The sequence below is a fragment of the Spermophilus citellus genome, assembly GCF_964194105.1.
Source record: "Spermophilus citellus genome assembly, chromosome: 16".
Classification (NCBI taxonomy): Eukaryota; Metazoa; Chordata; class Mammalia; order Rodentia; family Sciuridae; genus Spermophilus; species Spermophilus citellus.
The window spans coordinates 53,314,932-53,337,444 of NC_138196.1; the positions used below are offsets into that span (position 1 = coordinate 53,314,932).

General features: G+C 38.6%; 1 protein-coding gene across 1 annotated transcript; it reads right to left on the reverse strand.

Annotated features, from left to right (window-relative positions):
• Positions 1-388: 388 nt before the first annotated feature.
• On the reverse strand, positions 389-19,063 carry ING2 (inhibitor of growth family member 2). Its single transcript, XM_081268934.1, has 2 exons — positions 18,448-19,063; positions 389-13,844 (listed from the first exon to the last, which is right to left on the reverse strand). Exons 1-2 carry the CDS (start codon positions 18,617-18,619, stop codon positions 13,174-13,176), a joined length of 843 nt encoding a protein of 280 aa, XP_081125060.1. The 5' UTR covers positions 18,620-19,063; the 3' UTR covers positions 389-13,173.
• Positions 19,064-22,513: the final 3,450 nt, after the last annotated feature.

A 22,513-nucleotide genomic window follows, 5' to 3' on the forward strand; every position in this document is an offset into this window, starting at 1 on the left:
CAATGAATCAAATGCATTCTGCTGTCATATATACCTAATTATAATAAATAAATTTTTAAATAAATAATTTGTAATATTATACATAAAAAGTTAATTTCTTATTTTCCCCACTTTATGCCAAACTTCAGTTCTTGCTTTGGAATAAAGAGGTTTGAGTTTTTCTTTTTTTCTTGAACTGAATGATCAACTTTTAAAGCACTATAGCTAAATTCTCCCATGATGCCCTGACATGTAGATCCCCTATCAGAATTATCAGTAATATGTACAAGAATTTAGAACACTTAATATCATTATTCTAAGAAAATAGACCTAGTGAGAAGAGACCAAAAGACCAAAGACAAGTAGACTGTGAATTTTAAAAATACCATGATATTCATTTTATTAAGAATACATTGTGTGTCAGCTCTGTTCTAGTTACTGAAAAATACAGCTGTGAAAAACACATATAGTTCCTGCCCTCAAGGAGCTTACATTTTAGTGAAAGGAGACAAATAATCAGAAGCTATGAAAAACAAAACAAAAAAGAAGGTAGAAGAATAGATAACATGTCATTGGAACACTTCATCTGGGCTCTTGCTTTCCTATTTATGTCTTTGTATACTAGCTTAAATTTTTTTCAAGATTTGTTTGGATTAATATCATGTTAGCTAGCTAGCAATATTGAAATTCTCAGAGAAGGTTAAGCTCATATAACCATCCTTTGGTTTGAGTTTCATAGATTATGGTCTTCCTTTTAACCTAGACAGAAGTAGATAAGAGTTTTGGTGGTGAGGGGAAGACCTGGCATTCTAGTACATAAAATAAGTGTTTGTAGAATAGCTACACAATAGAGGGGGCGAGTGAAATGGAAATTTAAGAGAGGACAGTGGCAAGAAGAGTGTAAAGGCCCTTGGCTGGAGAGCGCTTGGTATGCTCAGGAACAGCGAAGTGGCCAGTGTGGCTGGAACAGAGTGAGCAAGGACAGTACTAGAGCCTGATTACATGGCATCTTTTAGGCCATTGTAAGGCCTTTGGGTTTTCCTGTGAGAAGTCATTAGAGTTCTGTCAGCATAGGAAAGACTGATTTGCCCTGAATATCCTTAACCAATTTGTTGGCAATAAACATAAAGGGCAAAAATGGATATAGGAAGACTGATTAGGAGGCTATTACAATCATCCTGGCAGAGGCATGGTGGTCTAGAAGGCAAGGAAAAGCAGAGGTAGACTGCTGAATGTATCTTGAAGGCCAAACTGACAGAACTTACAGACAAATTAGTTTGGGAGTGTAAGAGTAAAAAGGAGTCAAAGATGACTTCAAGATTCTTAGCCTGAGAAACTAATAGATGGAATTGCCATCTACCATGAAAAAGAAGACAGACAGAGGGAGCCCAAGAATCTGGAGCTAACCTGTTAGGTGTAACATGTGCATTAGCCATGAGGGAAATGCTGAGGGCAGTGGAGGGTGTGTCAGCATGTGAGGGCTGGGGTGCTGACCGACCTAAGGGAAGTCATCAGAGTACAAAAGGTGTTTAAAGACACCAAGACAGGGTGATTCCCCAGGCAATGGCTTGTAGATGGCAAAGATTTCTGCAGTCTTAGCCTAGAACACTCAAGTATTTGGGAGACAGGGGGAAGGCAAGATTCAGCAAAGTAGAACAAGAAAAAACAGTCTCAGAAATTGGGGTAGACTCTAGAGCAAGTATGATACTGTACCCTGGAGGCTAAAAAAATGCATTTTTTAGGAGTGATCAGTTGTGTCAAATGTTAGCAGGAAAAGATAATGAAAGAGAGTTGGCAATCATTTTAGAAAATGGGAAGGCAGTTCCTTTTTTTTTGAGTGGGGAGGCAGTTTCATTGAATGCTGAAGACAAAGCTATTCTGGAAAGAATGGAAGAAAAGTAGAGACAAGGACAATGCTTTTGAGGAGTTTCTCCATAAAGGTGAACACATACATAAAAATAGACACTGGTTAGCAGGGATGGTGGGGTTATTATCATTCTTTTTTTCTTGTTTTAAGATTGGAAATATAACATTACTTACCAACAGAAAAGTCCAGTGGAAGGGGAAACCTGGGTTATTTAGAGAGAGGGGATAATTGCAGGGAAGAAGTCCCTGCGCATAAGTGGAGAGGTTGGCTCTAAGAGCAGATAAGAGGGGATGGAAGGCTGGTGAGCTAGTTCTGGTTAAGAAAAAAAAGAAAAAGCAGGTGGAGAACTCTGATGAACTTTGTTTTTGCCTCAGTGAAACATAATTGAGTTAATCACCTTGTGAATGTGGAGGAAGAAGCAGCACTGGAGGTTTGAGGGGAAAAAATATATATACATATATAAATATATATGAGTGTGTGTGTGTGTGTGTGTGTGTGTGTGTGTGTGTGTAGAGATAGATATAGATATAGATAGTGGCCTTAGAGAGTAGATTAAGTTGATGAGAAAATGTAGTAGGACTGTCAGGCAATTTTAAGGGCCTGCTTGAAGTTTGTCATGAACTGAAGAAAAGTATAGTCAGTCATTTGTGTATTACTTTAGTCACTTTGTAGCTACCTAGCTGCAGCTGCTGAGGAGGCTGAGAGTTGAATTTAAACAGGGTTGAAGGAGGGAAAGGAGTAAGAGAGTTGAGAATGTATGCAATTAGTATGATGGGCCATGGAGTCTCACAGAGACAAAGATAACCTGAAGCTAGTTGCAGGGGGCACTCTCATAATTCCAACTTCTTGGAGGCTGAAGGAGGAGGATCTCAAATTTTTAAGACCAGACTGGGCAACTTTGTGAGACCCTGCCTCAATATAAAAATACAAAACGATGGGAGTATTGCTTAGAGGTAGAGCACTTGCTTGGCAGGCAGGAGGCCCTGAGTTCAATCCCCAGTACTAAAGAAAGAAAAAATGTCAACCTGAGAAAGTGAAAGTGTGGTAAAGTTTGATGGAAATATTTTGGAGGTCTTGATGGTGTTAGAGAACTGTTCAAAGTGGAGGAGGGAATGAGCTAGAACAATAGGAGGGGTTGTAAGAGGGAGAGATGCTTAAAATTGAGAATTTATTTTTTATGGTAGGTAAAGATTTTGGTAGTTGTAAAGTCTAAGGTAACACCATAGAAGTAGATGGCTGAGGTAGGATAGATCATTCAAGGTGGGAGGGTTGGGGGAATAGATCAGTGTAGAGCACTTGCCTAGCATGTGTAAGGTTCTGGGTTTAATCCCCAGTACCTGAAAAAGAGAGAGAGAGAGAGAGAGGGAGGGAGGGGGGAAGAAAAAGAGAGAAAGAGTGTGCGGGAAGGGTGAGGAAGTAAAGGCCAGAGAATTGAATAAATTATTCTATCAATGATTTCTAATGTTTTGCTCTCACGTCTCCTAACACTTTTTCAAAAAACTACATACTTCTCACACATATAAATTGACCTCAAAGTTTCATTATAGGCTTCCATGATTGCACAAAAATAGAATTTCTGGCATATTATCCATACTGTCTTTTTTAAATAAAGCAAAACATTTAAAACTTACATCACTCAAATATATCCAACAAAATACAAATACCATATCATGCATTTTTAGAAGTACCTACAAATGAAAGTTTAACATGGTTTTCCCCTGAAATTGTATTTCCTTTTCACTTCCACTACAAAATAGAACCCTAATGATGTCATTTGATTCTTTAGTCATTTGATTATCCTGTTATATTTCTTTATACCAAACTATGTATAAGTTAAACATTCCTATGATTTGAATATTAAAATCATTAGTTTGCAACTGATTAAACATTATAAATATTTATAATTATTAAAAATAAATAAAACTTATTTGTCAAAACCATGATCTAGATTTGGGGTGAGTTTTATGATGCTTTGAAGAAAAGGTTTCCAGTATCATAATTTTGAATGTTCCCAGAGCTTTCAAAAGAGAGGCAGGTGGGGCTGAGGATGTAGCTCAGTGTTAGAGCACTTGCCCAGTATGTGTGAAGCCCCAGCACTACACACACAAAAGTGGAGGCAGGTGCTGGTGGTATAGCTCAGTGGTAGAGTGCATGCTTAGCATGCATGAATATGTGAAGCCCTGGGTTCAGTCCTCAGCAGTCCCTAAAAAACCCTCAAGCAACTAAATGGGTTGCTTTCTAATTGAAAATGGTGTTTGAGACTATAATGAAGCAATGAGAATTAAAAAGCTGGCTTTCTTTTAGAATTTATAGTACTTTAGCAGTTTGCAAAACCTGAGGCAATGCATCACAATAAGATGGTCCTTTTTAAAAACAAATAAACACTTTTTCCCCTTTTTTTTAATTGGTGAAATGAAAGGATTATAGAAAAAGGAAATTCGCCTTTTGTACATCATCTGCATGAGGACTTGATACTTTATTTTCTTCATAATAAATACTATTCTCAAAATGGCTTTAACATACAAATATGTAAAGATGGATAGGAAGCCTGAAACCTCTCAGTATATAGATACCAGTAAATCAAATATTGCTTAACTTAAAGTTCTAGGAATAATTTAATTATCTTATCCTTTGTACCTAATTTATCTTCCTGACCACCCCAACTACTTAAGAGGTAAAACTAACTAAAGGACAAATTTTCACTTTTCTCACTAACTTGTGTTAGAAATGGCAAATTTGGAACCCTGTCACCCAGTGACTGTATCTGAAATTATAATTGATGGGCAATCAGCTACTCTTTGTGCCTCATACACAATTCAGGTTTTAGTTCTATCTAGAATACATTATATTTCCCTTCCTTTTCATAGAAATTGTTGACTGTGACATTGGCTTAGCAAATCTGACTTTCCATTAAATGCATTTTACAGAAACAAATTAATTACTCTAAACTAACAATGAGAATCTTGAAGGAAAACAGTTTAGTTGATCTTTATAGCTTCTAAAGCCAAAGGAACATCATGACATTTAATTGTAATGAACCTCAGAGCTCTCTGGGAACACAAGATTGTTGCCTAGAGGTCACTTCTCAGCATCTACTTGACCCATATGGTAATAATAAAATGTGGCTAGACTTAAGATCCTCATTACCACTTGCCTTTATAGTCCATGTTTTCCCAGAAATGGGCATAAGATGAACAGTGGTCCATCTGGAGTTTTCTTGAATAAGATATGAAGGCTAAATCATCTATGTATGTCTATGAAATCTAGGCCACTTCTACCAATCAAGAAGCTGAACAGGTTAAATTATTTTCAAAGTTGAGGTAGTAGTACACACAGTTCTTAAACAGTATTGTCATTTTCCACATCAGATTTGTTTAGGAAGGCTTTAAAGATGTACACTTCCTTTAAACATAAACACCCAATTGAGCATCACCTACAAAGAGAAACAAGATACAAGATCCCTGTCTCTGACTAAAACCTTTCAATACAGTACAAATGGCATAGAAACCACAGTAATGTGGATATAGGAAAGTGAGGAAGCTAGGGTATACAGTATGATAACCCAATGTTTTTGAGTATGACCAATGGAGTCTTCTCAAACTGTTTAAAAGGACCCTACTTCCTTGAAATTTATTATTTGCAGTGCTAGAACTCAAACCTCAGAATTTTAATAGAAGTGGCAACGTTTCTCAGAACCCCTAATATGTATGTAGCATCTGAATCCCGAGAAGAGGGATTATATGCAAAGTATCCCAGCTTTCTTGGGCAGATCAGGACTGCAGGATTCATGGAATACTTTGGGAAACTCTGTTTAGGAGCACATCTCACCCCAAGCCAGAGGATGTTTCCTAATTGCAACAGGTACATTCCTCTAGTTCTACATGACATGCTTTCACAAACTGGTTCTTTCACATTTTACTTAAATTAGCTTTGAATTTTCATATCAATGTCAAAAGTCAGGATGAAGCAAGTCAATGTGGGAAAATACATCAAGAAAACAAATAACACCCAGTTTACATCTGGGGATTATTTGCAAATAATGTGTACGGCAAATTCTCTTTCATAGCATAAAATTTCCTTCTCCTGTCCCCTTGGTAGGGCAGACCTCAGTGGAGCATCAAATAAAATAAAGATGCAAGTATCTGGTAAAAGTAAAACAGTAAATCATCTAGCTTAATTCTAGATGTAAACTAGTATGAAAAATCTACATTTAGCTTCTATTTTAAATTCACTGGCTTAACCACTTGTTGAGATACTTAAGCAGGTACTGCAAGCTCATGCACACAAAACCCCTCCCACTTTTTAAAACAAAACCTTAGCTCTAAACCCATGCTTGTTAAAAGGATGAAATCTTGTTTGGAAACCTTCAACATGAAAGTGACATTAAAATTTTTTAAGCCCTCAATTCCAGTTAGTTAGTCATTTAATACTACGGAAAAGAAAATGTTTAAATTAAAGATAAATTTTAATACAGTGAGACTTAGAAAATACTTAGGTCTCTCTATTTTTTTTCCTCTCTCTTAACTAGCCATGGGAAAGTCTCCTTATTTTTCACTGTGCAATTAGGAGAGTACTGGATTGTCAATTTCATTTCATTGCATCTTTAAATTTAGTCAGAATTTTTCCAAGGTAACATTAATGTATAGGATACTCTGTGCAATACTCAAATAAACCAAAGGAAAAACTATTACAAGTTTTTGTTGTCAAAACTGAAGACCTTTCCATTACTATGTTGCTATAGTGCTTCATAATTAACTTTTCTTAATCTGTGAAAATTTACTTTCTTTCAAATTGATTGGAAATAAATCTCTGTAACTAAAAAGCAAAATGTGCTCTTAAGGTCCTAGAAGAAAATTTCCAATATTTGGGGATGTTATCAAGTCTCAGGCACAAAACAAATAAAATCCATCTAAAAGTCTTGGACATGCTATGTACTACAGCTTTACATTGTTGGTAAAGCAAGTTCTTTTGGAACCAAAATCATTACTTTTCATTGAGAGTATGAGTCCACATTGCTAATCTAAAACCTGAACACCTGGAGAGAAAACCAGCCAATAGTTCTAGCACTTGGGTTTTTTATGTGGGACGTTTCTAAGATCAGTGTACTATATAAAGAAAGTCTCTGGTCAAAGTAATTAGATCTTGCTTTTCAAAATAAGCATACAGCTAAATACTGCTCTCTGAACACAGTCAAGAACAGGATAGACAAATACCCACATTTTGAAAAGTCCAAAGTCATACATCAAAACTCAAGCACCAGATCCTCTCCCTTATAATCTATTTATTCTTAAGCTACTTACAAGTTTGAACCAATGTTTTCCTAATACACAGTAAACTAGAAGAGGGATGCAAACTATTAGGCAGTTTTAGAATGAAAAATATTAAAAGCAGCCAAATTTATTTTGCCTGCGGCAAATAGAGGCAAATGGTCCTCTGACTAGAGGAAGATTTAAAGATATTACTGAAGAATAACATAGTGCTGAGTCACAAGCATGAAGACATCAAATATTTGTTTAGGTCCTCCTATATGCCAAAAAGGATTTAAGAACCTATTTAAGTCAGGACAACTTTTATCCAACACGCTTCAATTCTGAGACACTTTAGTGCTTATAGATGCACAATCCAAAATATATGCTATACTTAAGATCTCATTCCTTCAGTGTTTATGGCAAATATGGACATTTTCAATTAATTTATATGGAAACTGGAAACTTTGCTTTTATGATTAAGACTGCCAAGTCAAGAATCCACTTAAGTGGGTAACTGAGGAAGTTATCTGGATAACTCTTGGGGTTTTTTTCAGGTCTGGAATGCTGGGCCCAAAAGTGATGGTATGACAAGACTGCCTAGGAAATCTCTTTGAACTCTCAAACAGAAGCATTGGAAGAACTATTTTTTTCATTCTCAGATCAAAAAACAGATAATTCCTGTAAGGTCAGAATAATGTCAACTACTGTAATTGATAATGCTGGTCAGTAACTTATGGAAATTCCAAAATAACATACCTTACTTAAAAACCTCAAGAGGCAACATCCATCTGCATGTAGTTAAATATGCCTTTAAATAAATATTAATATTTTCGCTTTATACAGATAGTCAAGAAATTTCAGTGATTAACCTTCTGTTGCTTATAGTGTTTATTCTAAAGTAGGATGGTAGGTAAGATAATTTTCAAGAAAATTCTCTTTAAATCTTTTTGATTACTTTAGTGTCTATGCCTTTTACTCTCACCTAATATTATTAATTAAGCCTAATAAAGGGCAGAGTTTGAACTTGGTTTTCACAGGCAATACTACCTAGCTAGAATTTAATAGCTCTGCATGGTTTTCATTATATTTTTAGAAAATCTTCTATTCACAGAAAGTGATATTACTTTTCCACTTAAAAGTGATATGCTCCCTTTTGAAATAAAATTACATCAAAAAATGAGTCAATTTAAAAGGCATAAAGTAGTGTATCTAAATGTAAGATTAAAATGACATGGGGAAATGGCCATATTCCCCGAGATCTTTGTATAGTGCCTGAACTTTAGAAAATTCTGCTTTGAAGTCTGGTTGCCACATACATAAATTGAAGCTATTGCTTTATAAACTATTCAAGTAGTAAGTTTGTGACCAGGAGAACTCTTTCTTCAGACTAATATGCAGGCATAAGTAGCCATTTTTAGGATGACCATATATTAAATCACTCATTTTCCCGCTGAAAAAATTGCAGGCCAAGGAGGACAGTATGCTAAGCTAGTGGATAAGATCTCTGGAATGCTGGTTCAGAGCACTTCCCTCACTTTGAAACAGGAGATTAAAAAAGCTATGGTTTTTCTGACATACAGAGTTTAAGTAATCACAGTGAAGGAAATTCCAAAATAACATACCTTACCTTAAAATACATCTTTAATTACATCTAAGTCTAAATGCATGGATCAGAAAGAGCAGAACTGTCTAGCTTGTGTCTGCCAACTGCTCCTCTCCATTCCATGTAGGGGTAATAAGGACAGAGCCCTCAGAAGCCACCCACTGGGCATATAAAGAGGACTAGGGAGATGCAATGTTTCTGGCTTACTGTAGGGATTTTGAAATTTCAAGTTTTTTTTTATTCTCTTTCCTCACACCTACATGCTGGCAATACAATTGAGTTATCAACCCACTTGAAGTTATGACCAACACCTCCTGCTAACCCATGGTTCCCACTGGTGTTCCTTGACCACTTTCCTACTTTTCTAAGTGGTACCTCACACATACCTCCAATTGCTAGACTTCCAACATCCCTTTCCTCCTCAGCTCTTCACCAAGAAAGAAGGTATGAGAAGAGTACAATGCCATTTTCTGATACAAAATTTAGCACTCCAGATTCTAAGCACTTCTTAAATTTTTGTCTTTAGTCATTGCTTATCCCCATTACCTAAGACAATGCCTTGCAAATAGGTACAAAATAACCATTTGAATAAATAAAAACATCATTACAACCTTTTACAAAACTTAGCTGACTATACAGTAGTTGCTCTCACTACTTTATCCTTTCCTGCTCACAACCTTCTCCAAGCAGGCCTTCATCCCCATAATTTGCAGCTTATTAAACCCAACAATTTAGTGGTTAATTCTCAGTGCTTATCTTATTGGAAAAAGTTCTTGCCTCCCTTCCTGAAACACTTTCTTCTCTGTTTCTGATATACCATTTTCTGGTTTATCTCACTGGGAGCTCTCAGAAGGCTCCTTTACAGGTTCCTCCCTAATTCATATGCTGGAGCACCTTAGGGCTGACTCTTCCCTCATCTGCATCTACTTGGCTACACAAAATCTGATTCCTTAACAGCAGCATTAGTGTCGCAGAGGAGCTTGATAGAAATGCACAATCTCAGGCCTCACACCAGACTACTGAATAGGAAGCCATATTTTAACATGTTGAGGCAACTCACACATACAAAAATTGGAGAAGCACCATCAGTTACATGACTTCAAACTCCATTCATAGACTAAATCCCCAAATATTAATTTCCTGTCCCTTTCCCCAACTTGTCACATACAGGACTCTGTACTGGATTCCCCTAGAAATCTAAAAGCCATCTGACCCTAAGTACAAAACAAATTTTAACATTTTCCCTCTGGCCAAAAACCCAAGAGTCACCCTTGTCATCATTTTGCTTTCCCATTCCTGGATCTAAGTCCTTTTGTTTGTGCCTATAAAACAGAGACTGGAGGGGCTGGGGTTGTAGTTCAGTGGTAGAGCATTTGCCTAGCATGCATGAGGCACTGGGTTCGATCCTCAGCACCACATAAAACAAAACAAAAAAACAAAATAAAACACAGACTGGCACCTACCGCTAGCACCATTTCCACGGCTAACCACCCTGGTTAGCCACTAACATTTTTGGTGCAAAGACTGAGTCTCCTCAATTTCTCTATATGCCACCTACAACAAATTCTGTACACAGTATCCAGTGATCTTAAAATATAAATCAGACCCAGGCTTGTCCTACATTTTCTAGCCCCTTTCACACTGCTCTATTGCTCTGCTTTAATCAAATCAACAAGCTTGCTTTGCTCCTCCCTTTCTGCCTCCCTTCCTTATTTCTATTCTCAGCTCTGGTTACTTCCTTAGAAACCTTTAATCACCACAATTAATACTCACCACCCCCTTTCCTTTTACTCTGATTTACTTTAACACTTTAAAAACAGTTCCTGACATTAACTACATCTGACTCTTCCACTAGAATGTATCATCCATGAGCAAGGGCTTTTTCTTTTTATATCACAACTGTGTAATAAAGAACTCCTGGTACACATAAAGAAGCACTGAAATACTGAGTATTTAGGTACTGGTGGTGGAACTGTTGGGAGCAGGGGATAAACTCTTCAAGAGTTGCATAAATCTGGACGTTGAGAATTCATCATCAGTTTTCATCAATAGGCTGAAATTTTCAAAATGGGGCACTGGTTCCAAAACTTTTCTGTAATTAGAATGGTAATCTTTCAAAAATTCTAATGCTTAAACCACATTCCAAATGCAACCCCACCAATTTAGATCACAATTGCTGGGGTTGGAACACAGGGATTAGTATTTTTGAAGCTCCTGAGGTAATTTCATGTGAGGTAAGTTTGGGCACCACTGGTTGTAAAGTCACTATGAATTCTAGACTACTTAACAAAAGAAATCCCAAATATGTTAAGCAAACTTAAGTCTTCTACTTCCCACGTGGTACAGAAAACAAAATGAAATTCATGAACACTGTTTCAAATATTAGATCTTAAAAGAGATCACACCTTCCAGGATTTTCCAGGTTTGTTTTCCTATTAAAAGTCTAATCCAAACTTGGGCATTTTTATTAGGAAGGATTTTTTTTGTTTTGTTTGTCTTTTTCTGCTTATATGCTGAGGCAAATTAATGTATGAAAAAATTGCGATTTTTTTTTTTTTTTGGTGTGGAACTGGGAATTGAACCCAGGGCCTCATGAATGCTAGGCAAGCACTCTACTGCTGAGGTATATCCCTAGTCCTAAAAGTGGTGACTTCTATATAAGTTACATCTGAAGGCTTTTGGGAGATTTTCTCATACTGGTATTTAATTTAAATAGTTCCACTCTGGTAATGAGGCCATAAAAATGCTGTATTCTACAGTAAAGGGTTTGTTTACAACTTGACAAAGTTACAATAAAAGAAATTCTTAATCATACTGTCTAATATTTCTTGCTTAGGAAGTAAGATAATCAACTGGTTCTAGTCATCAATTAAAATACCCTTAGTATAGAACCTAATCAAATATTTTGCATTTGTATATCTCTAAGCTCACCTTTGTATATCTCTAAGCTCATAACTAAGAATGGAGAACATTAATGAAAGAGAAAAATAACTCATTTCATTATTTAAATCCTTCACTACTGTGCAAACACTATAGATTTCAAAAGAACCTTGGAGATATTTAAACTAACTCATTTTATAAGTGAATGACCTGACATTCAGATGAGGTGAAATGGCATGCCTAAAAGTCACACAGGAGAACTATAAGAGAAAAAAATCAATTTTTTTTCCAAACAAGCAGATAGGATTTTTCACATGTTAATCAAAAAGAATCAAGATCATCAGATTGGGAAGAAATGAAGAATAAAAAGTATGTTACACAGATTTAAAGGACTAATCAATTTCCTGTCCCCCCCCAACCAAAAATTGCTCCAAACACATGGACATATATCCATCAAGATGCTTACTCTTAAAATACTAGAATCTTGGAAAATTCAATTTACAAATACATTATTAATTGCATTGTTATAATGAAATTAGTTCATTAAACATGAAAACATCAAACAGCACCAATACCAGAAAGTTAAGAAGGTAAATACACTATTATTTAAAATAATGTATAATCACTAACTGGGACAGAAATGAACTATAGCCCCTAGCAAAACTATTTAAAACAACTGTTTGACAGAACGGCAATATTTAAAGACTGGTATATATGCCCTTTTCCCAGATAGGCCTGTGGCTAAGCATTCCAGTAGTGGGTAACATAGAAAATATTATAATGCATTTTTTTAAATTGTTCAACCTTGAACCATGATACTACATTAACCCAAATTTTGCCAATATGAGCCGACAGCAGCATTTTTGGTACCCTGACTACTCTTACCTGTCCCAATAAAAATAAACAAAACATTAAACAACTTCCTTATTAAACACTAGGTTAAATGTATCTATTTTGAAGAAGCAGCAAGGCATTTACAAATGGGCTACTGACAGTGTATCAAAATGCTACTAAGGAAAATACAGCAGCAAATACTCTAATAAGAGCACATTATTCCACATGGAATCCCAAAATACTCTCATCTCCAGTTCCTTAAATTTCTGGAAGACTAGAGATTAATAAGTGTATGAACAAATGGGGCTGAAAAAGAAGCTCTCAATGGGATAGTGTTCATATTCTAAATTACCCAAGATAATTTGATGCTTACAGAGAAATCCAACTATATCTAAAAAATCTTTGAGCACATGGAACTAAAATACTAGCAAATCTTTTGTGTTTACCCAAAAAAGTAGCATTGGAATTTTAAGTGAAAATGAAATAGTCATGGTTTGTGAAGTTTTTATAATGCTCACACCACTCTCTCCCTGTTCCCTGCTCCTTGTATCAGGTGATCTGAAGACTACCTGGTTTAAAATATTTGGTAATTTAGTGCAGAAAATTAAGGTCACAGACAAAGTACAACAACTTTTAATACACCATTAATACTAATGATTAAAAATTATTGCATAGTCTTATGCATTTACCCTAAAACATTTTCTGAAAGTAAACGAATTATATAAAAGACAAATAACCCTTTAAAATCTGGATGGCCTTTACTACCTCGATCTTCTCTCTTTTTTTGTCTTTTCAGTACTTTTGTCCATTGTTTTCTCATTATCTCCCCTGCACTTTGGGCAATACCATTTCCCCTTTGGTTTATAGGTAAGTGAAACACATGAAAAGTGAAACCATTCAATTGGACACTGTTCATTGTCACATCCTATCATTTCCCCATAAGACACTTGGTTACACAAACAGTATGTAGGTTCATTGGGATCTATTGCAAACTCAACAGGTGAGGCTTCCCTTTCCTGCTTGGCCTTTGAGCGTTTCTTTTTCTTGGCTGACTTCGATTTCTTTTCTTTAGGTGGCTGATCATCACAGTCTTCAATCCCATTTGTCATGTGACATAAATCACGGCTTTCACTGGTTCTCTGCCTGCGGGGTCTTCTTGAAGATCTTTCTGGCTGGCTAGAATCCATTTTTGCTTTATCTGATGCTCGTTCATTTTCAGCAGGATCTTGAAGACACTGTGAATGTAACTCCATTTGTCTTGCTCGATTTTCTACCAATTCGAGCATTTGTGTGACAATCTGAATTTTTTCATCTCCTAATTCTTGACTATTGATTAATGCTCTCTGGAGATGCTGCTGTAGGCGTTTTTTCTGGTTTGAATCATCTTCTTTCTTATATTTTTCATAGACATCATCAATTTCCTTTAATGTTTCTAAAAAGGGAAAAGAAAAAGGAGAACATTAGTGAATATTAACACATATAATACTTGAAAATTAGAACTTAAGGCATGAAATCCCACTCCTCTATAGTATGTACACATTAAAAAACATTATTCCCCATACAAGACCTTGTTATCCAATATGAAAGTATATTTAGAAGAAATCAAATCAGAACATAAAAATTTAATGTTATTAATCTACATCTAAAAGGATAAGCGATGTGTCTCTAGTAATCAAAATGTTTTAAATAGATAGGAGTACTGTATGACATTAGAATCTACATAGTACCTTATTGCCTACACTTCATTTGAACTTCAGAACACAACCCTATATAAAAATTTACTAGATCTAGCCATAAAACCTGAAATTCCAGAAGTAGGTTACAGATTACAACTCAACTGAATTTACAGGATTTATAATTCAATCAATGACTTGCTACTACATGACTCCAGAAAGACAGGGTACCTTCCTTTTCATATCATATCCTTGGATATTATTAAACAGAGAAGACATCGGAAATTTTTAGTCTTTCATCTCTTTGTTTTAATGGCTTTTTAATTGAAGCATCACATAAAAAATTCTACAAATCAAAACTATTCCAGAGAAGGTCCACTGTTTCTGGCATCAACTGACCAAGCCACAACAAAATTACAGTAAGTCAGCACTAGATCACTCTGCCTTTGTAGATAACTCAGCAGTTGGTTCTAAGCTTTTAGAACTGCTGATTTAGTTGTATAGCAAGTGGGACACTTATTTAAATCAAATAAAATGGCTGAGTCACTAGAAGGTATGCAAAAACCTGTATAGTTTCAGAGGTCACCAAAAATTTACTTAAGACTAGTTGTATTCAAATCTGTTCAATTTCTTATTGAAACATTTATTCAAATCTGTCCAATTTCTTATTGTAACAATATTAACCAGATATAACTGCTATCAGAAACAGTTCTATCCTAGCAGAAGTGGAGAAATAAACATTAATTTATCATACCACATGACATACCACTATTTTATAATCCAATTATTATTATTATCATTACGTACCTACCATTGTTTTATATTCCAATATTAATCTGAAGAACAGAAATAGTAAATAAAATAAATACACTGAAACTGTCTATAAGTAAGATTACACAAAACAAATATTAAACAAAAATCTTATAAATTAGCTCCTCCTTGAAAACTTCAGCTAATAATACTTCATGGTCAATGTTTAACCCAGGACACATAACAAAGTGTCACTAGAGTTGAGGGTACTCATTCCTGTATACCATATTTTTCAAAACAGTTCATAACTATTCCATTTGCTCAGTTAGTCATGCAAGTGAATTTCTTAAGAATGCAATGTCCCTACAGGAAAAACAAGAAAATTATTTTCCTGTCAGACAAAAAAAAAAAAAAAAAAAAAAGTAAGCCTGGGGCTGGGGTTGTGGCTTAGCGGTAGAGCACTTGCCTAGCACATGCAGGGCACTGGGTTCAATCCTCAGCACCACATAAAAATAAAATAAAGGTATTCTGTCCAACTACAATAAAACAAATTTTAAAAAACGATAAGCCTCATTGCCTCATTTCAAATATTTGTATCTAATAATTGGGAGCTAATTACATATCATACTTGCACAATGATATTGTACATGAGATAAGTAAAAGACCTCTTACTTAGACAAGAAAAGAAATTAACACTGACTTAGCTTCTTGTGTGGTAAATATTTTCTTATTTAATCTCCACAACAAACCCACAAGGAGGTCATCACTTTTACATGTGATAAATAAAATTCAAGAGGAAAGAACCCCAGACATTGAACTTTGCCAGATCTGTGTGACCCAATAATTTAAGCACTTTCTACAGGCTGTACAAAAGGCACTTGAAATTAAATATTAAATTTTAGTTAAAAGGTTATTATTTACTTAAGAAATTATGAATGAGACTACTAGAACAATAATAAAGGCTCTCTAATAATCAAATCCCATAATACTTCATTCAATTGTGAAAATGTTTTCTTATTTCTCGATTTGATGGGGCCTTTGGTAATTTTTGACAGTGTCTCAAATAGGTGGTGGAGAAATTCTATAAGTTGCCTATAATTTATATAACTAAAAATTGCTGTATTATATTCTAAACCAGAAAATACTTAAGAACTAGCCAAAAATTAAAAAAAAAATCAAACCTGAACCAATAACATTTGCCAAAGTATATAAACAAAACTTTGAAAGTTGAGCAACTATGTGTATCACTCTTTTAAAATTAATCTTGAAATTCATCACAATCTTAATAAAAATCCTCAGATTTTTGTCTCCCAATTTGTAAGCCCTACTATATTACTCATAAGAGCAACTTATGACAATCATACATGATCAGATAGCAGAGCTCCCTGTCAACAAATTTAAATAGTGTCCCTCCCCAACTGAAAATAGCATAACTTTTGTGAAGGGTAAACATGTGCTTAAAGAAATGTAAAAACGTGCAAGCTTTACAAATATCAGTGCTACTATCCAAAAAACTAAAAATGTTCAATTTGAGGGGTTTTTTGGGGGTGATGTATTGGGGGTTGAGCAAAAGGGTACCCCATCCTAACCCATTTTATTTTTAAGAAATTTTTTAAAAAGAAATACGATTTATTTTTAATTTTTTGATACTGGGGATTGAACCCAGAGACACTTTAACCACTGAGCTACATCCCTAGCCTTTTAAAATTTCCTTATGTTGAGATAGGGTCTAAGTTGCTTAGGACCTCACTAAGTTGCTGAGGCTAGTCTTGAACTTGCAATCCTCCTCCCTCAGCCTCACAAGTCACTGAGATTGTAGGTGTGCACCATCGCAAAAAGCACCCAGTAAACTCTCAAACACATGTCTCCTTTTTAGGTTACCATTCACGCTTGTCCTCCATAACTGTAGAAAATAGTATTGGACCGCTTTGATTTAAAAAAACAAAACAAAAAAAAGTTTAAGTCCAAAAAGAAGGATGGGCTCTAGCCAGCTTTGGAAAAAAAATAATCTCAATCTGGTCACTTTGTAAATTTAATTTATCTGTAAAATGAGTTTTACTTCATAAGCTCTAGGCCCAGTGCAGCAACCGACATACTATAAGCAATCAGTATTCCTCCAACAATCGCACGAATTCAGAAGACAAATTTACATATTGAGACACTTAAATACTCCAACATATAGACCCCCCCCCCCAAAAAAAAAAAAAAAAAAACATGTCACCACAGAGGTGGATTCCTTAAGTCACAGGATTAGTGAAGTGTCCAGAAAAACAGAATGGGTCCACGAAGTTATCTTTAAGGTCCGTCTGGCTATTTCCACATTAGGTCTGAATACTCCTTGATTCAGGGTTACTAATGCAAAACATCTACCACTTAAACGTCTCCCCGCTAGTTGCAGGCGAAGGGCTGTTGATAGACACTATCTGTAAGAAACGTTAATTCCCTGTACTAACTTTTTCGACCATTAACGATGGTTTTTGCCTCATCACTCAAAATTTGGCAGAGGAGGAACCCAGAAGTGAAGAGACGCCAAAGCGGTTGCCCAGCCAACCAACCCACTTCCTTCAGGGGCCCGGAAGTGACACCTGGCCCGGAACCTACGCGGAGCCAGGGTCAGCGATGGTCCCAGTAGCAGCGTCCCCGTCGATTCATTGGGTGGCAAAAAGAAAAACGAAACATCACAACAAACACATCGCCAGCCCTGCTGACTAACTGTTAGGGCCCAACTAATGCCTCTCACGGCCCGGATCTCCCTAAGCAGTCAGCATCGTCCGCTCCTCTAGCCACCAGCCATGTTCGAGGCCAGCGGGAGCGCGCGCGTTCGCGCCCCTCCCAGGTCCTACGTCATGCCCACAGGCCCCGCCCACAGGCATCGGGGGCCCTCCCCGCCACACACACACCCCTCTCCACCTTTCCCTGCGGGGGACCCCTCCTCTTTAACCATTTGTCAGAAAGAGCTGGGAAAAGGCTGCGGCCTCGGACGGCCCGGAACTTTCCCCCGGGCGGGAGCGGGGAACTGAATGCTCCACTCCAGAGCCCAGCCGCGAGCTGGAGCCGGGAGGGAGGGACCTCTCCGAGTACGCCTTCGCCGCCCTCTCTCGCCCCCTCCCCCCAGCACGTTCCAATGCATCTGCTCTCAGGGGGTGGGGGGCCGTAGGGGTAGGGAAAAGCCAGGCCCCGCTGATCAGCGGGAGCCCGGCCAGGGCCCGGCGCTCACTGCTCAGTCCTCGCCCGGCGGCCCCTCAGTCGCCGGAGTGAGAGGGTGTGCGGCACCGGGCCGGTGAGCGCCGGAACAAATGCTTGATTAAAATGGCTGATTCCCCTCCACAGCAGCTGCAGCCGCTGGGTCTGCAGCGGGTCTGACGAGCGGCCCCCACCCCCACCCGAGACCCCACAGAAGTCCTCGCCGACCGCAGCGGGAAAAGGGAGGGCCGCGAACCCCGTCTCCAGTCCCTTCTCCCCGTCCCACACAGCAGAATCCCTCTGTGCACTCGGGAGAACTGTCACGGTAGAGAAAGTGGCACTTCCCAAGGCAGACTCCGGGCCACCGTGCCAGAGGCCAGCGGATCCGGGTGGGGGAGGACCCGCGCAGGCAGCCCCGCGGCCCCCTACCTTGATATTTGTTGTCCAGCTCTCGCAGCACAGACACGTTCCTCTGCATGTCGTGGGGCAGTGACTCTACACACTCAAGGTAGTCCTGCACGTAGCAGGTGAGGAGCCGGCTCCGCTCCCCGGTCAGGAGCGCGGCCGACGAGTACAGTTGCTGCTGCTGCTGCCCTAACATCCTGCCGCCGCTGCTGCTGCTCCTCGCCGCCGCCGCCGCCGCCGCCTCCGCATCCAGCAGCCACACATGCAACAGCCACGGCCGCCGCGGCTCTTTCGCTCCGCAGCCCGGCGCCGCAGGGACGCTGGCAGCCGCTCGAGAGGGCACAGCCGAATCCCCCGTATCCACTCCCCCCCCAAAGAAGCCCTCACTCCCCGCCCCCGCGGTAACAAGCCCAGGGGCGGGGCGAGATCAGGGCTCCCTCCTTCCCCCCTCCCTTCCCAGGTCTAGAGCAGCGGGGATACCCCCAGCCGAGCTGGCGTCGGGGTCCCGGGAGTTGACACTTCCTGCCCCTTTCCGAGTCCCCAGATGCTACCAATGCCGTCTAGTAGCTCGGATCCCCATGACAAGCCCCTCGCTGCCCGCTCTACTCCCAATCACCCTCAGTGCCTGTCGGAAAGTCTCTCACTGGACTGCCCCCGCCCCTCCGCCTGCGGTCGCGTCTGCGCCTGCGCAGGATTCACTCCTAATAAGGCTAGGGGCCCGCCCCTACCGCCCTACCGAAGGGTTCGCATTCTCCCGCCTTCCCTCCGCCACCCGAGCGATTGGTCTGTCATCTCTCGGCTGGGGGGGAGGGTGCGGAGGGTGGCCAAACGGCAGGCTGCGCCCCGCCCCCCTTAAAGGGGAAGCACGGCTGGGCCTGCCTCTTCACCCCATGTCTGAATGGGACCTGAGAGGGAAGGTGGCCAGCTTCTTGTTTCTGCCCTTCCCACGCGGAGGCGGAACCTTGGGCTAGCTCACTTGGCCCGGTATTACCGATTTTTTTTCCCATTAGGCGGATCAAGCGCGGCCCCTTGCGAACCTTAAAAGGAGCAGCGGGCGGCTACTTTTCGCTACAACCCGGAGTGAGGCTTGCGGGAACTACTGGACCCAGCGTGCAGCGGGGCTCAGCTCCCGACATGCGCGGCGGCGAGTTCCCGCCGAGCCACAGCTCGCGGCCGGCGTCTCTGCGCTCCGCGGGGCTCGGTCCCTCCTCCCGCCGCCGCCTTCGGGCTAGCCGAGCACCGCGGGGGCCTGCTCGGGGAGGTAGGCGGCGCTCCCTTCGGCCCCCTGTGTTTTCTTTATCTTTTAAACGCCCGGCTTTCAGGTTCGCTGTGGGCCTCGGCGTGCTTCCGCCTTTTCCCGGCTCCGTGGTGGCTTACAGGGTTTGTCCACTTGTCCCCTTCTCAAGAGTCTCCCATATGTGAAGAAGGGGTGCGGGACTGCGTCTGTCTTGCACACGTGTTTGTCCAACAGTACCCTTTTAAAAAACTTAAGGGGTTGGAACGTTTAAGCATTAAACCTCGGTGAGGGCTCACTGGCAGAGGGGGAGGGGGGCACCACCATCCTTCTCTGTCTTTTTACTCATTTTTACCCTGGGGCTAACGATTGGAGGGGTTCGCGGGGTAAGGGAGACGAAAATAAATACCTCATCGGTAATCAGACCGTGGCCTTTCTTATCTCTGTGAGCGACTATCAGGGCTTAATTTCTGTGAAGTGTAAATGAAACGCCAGGCTGATATCAATTACGGACGGACTTGAAGTACATTCAATGTGTATTTTTGGGGAAAAAATGAGTTTAAATAGAACGCATACAAAGAGAATTTTAATGGCACGCTTATGTAAACAAACCGTATTGTGATCAGTATCTTGGAGTTAAAAAGAAAATATGCGTGGTGAGGGGTGATAAATTTGCATTTTTTATATGATTAGTTTGCAGTGGTGGTGCACCCGCAGAGTAGCCGTTGATGTGCAGCGAAATCTAGACCTTCACCTAGAGGAAATTTTCAAAATTTCAGGCTAAAATAAAGCACTCCAGGGAAATCGAAGTCTTCTTGAACTACAGCAGTATTGCAGAGGACTGGGAGATCATCTAAGATCCCCTGACACTAAGAGGTTCTGACCACTTGAATCAAGCCAGGGAGCTGTGAATTCTGAGAACCATTTGGGAATGGTTTTGTTGTCATTCTTTAAATCCTTAGATTAAGCAGTTTAGTCTTGTCAAAAAAATCAGTCATTGTTAAGAACTAAATGTTATTGATTTTTATGTAAACCTACTGCTTCCCCCCTCACAAATTTGAATTAGCTAGTCTTTATTGAAGGAGTAAAATAATGAAAGATGCCTTGTTATTTGTTGATTGAGTTTAGACACTGAATCCCCTATTAATTTTACTCTACTTGAAGTGATCTGCAGGCAGATATGACACTTAGAAACTATAAATGAGAAAAATCAGTGATGCAGAATATCTATAGAGTACTTCTTCCAGGAACATAATGCAAGACAAAACAAAGCAAGGATCAGTATGAGATAGGAGACCTTTTATAGCATTATTTTCATCTTTCATAATCCTGTTGAACAGTCTGAAAGAAGCAAAGAAAAAAAATCCAAACAATGGCATTTCAACTGGCACTAGTGTAAATCTATAAAACAGTCCAATGTGATAATACATGTGTGAATGAATTATTTTGGACATACTTCTATTGAGATATTTATAAAGGCTAATATAAGGCTTATTCTTGCCATGCTTTCATTTATTTATATTATATGAATATAAATATATCAATGCTTATTAAAGCAGCCTCTGAGAGGAGCACCCACATAGTTGAGGAAACGCTCAGCTATATTACTAAATTCTATCTTGGTTATTTATCAGTGTCCTTTTCTTAGTAATCACTTTATTGGAAATTGGGGGCCTTTTCATATAGGGCTTACTGATTATCCTAAATAAAAAATTTAGAAATCCCCAATTCTCTTCAACATTTGATGATATTTCATCCTGTGACTAAACAAAAGGCATTTTATTTGTTCTTCAATATATTTTCTACTCTTAAAGCAAACCTGAGATAATCTGGTATCCCCAAATAGTGTCTGGGATTACCTTTAATTTCTAAATCAATTACTTGAAGAGGTCCCAAATCTGTCCCTTGTATCTCTCATTTATATGATATGAAAGGAAGAGCAACAACTTCAAACCGATTAAAAACAAACTAGTAAGTAGTTTTGAAACATTCCTAAGAATACCTCCTGAGAAAATTCAGTTTCTGCAAGTTGGGCCAATTAAATTTGAAATCCTTTTCTTCTACTGTTCAATGTTTTTTAGAAACTTTTCATGATAGAAATTTTCAAACAAAAAAGTATTATATACCATTCACCTAGCATTAACATTTCTACATATGGCTATATTATTTAATCTATAATCCTTCACTTTCCTTAACCCTTCTGTACTAAGTAATTCTGTACTATAATTATTATAATTTTACCTGTAAATACTTTAAATGTAAGCAGAATAAAATACAATAATTTTTTAAACATATGATGCCTTTATCCTACTCTCATAATTTTCTTACTATCATTTAATATCCAGAACAATTCAAATTGTCAGATTTCCCTATTGTTTAACACAGCCCGGACAAGCCCAACACATTCATTTTGTTCCTAAGGCCTTTTCTAAACCAGGAAGAGGCAATTAATTCCCTGTTTAATCCAGTGAAGCAGATAGCAATGTTTTTTCTAAGGAAGCTATATGGGTAGTTGAAAGGCACTTATGAATATGGGAAGATGAAAAAAATCACTTTAAATGAAATCCTCAAAAGGTCACAATTGATACCCCACTATAGATATTTAATTGTACCTAATATGAGTAAATACTTAATAATCTAGTAATTTGTTTGAAGTGTAATTTTTTCTAGAAGTTTAGTAAAGCATTTTAAATTATCCTGAAAAAGACTGAAAACTTTAAATCAATTCATTGTACAGAAAGCAACTAAAAAAAAAATACTAATTAATAGTATATATCTCTACTGAGTTCAGTTTTAAAGCATTTTAATCGCATTATTACATAACTACAGGTAATACACACTAGTTAATTAAAATAA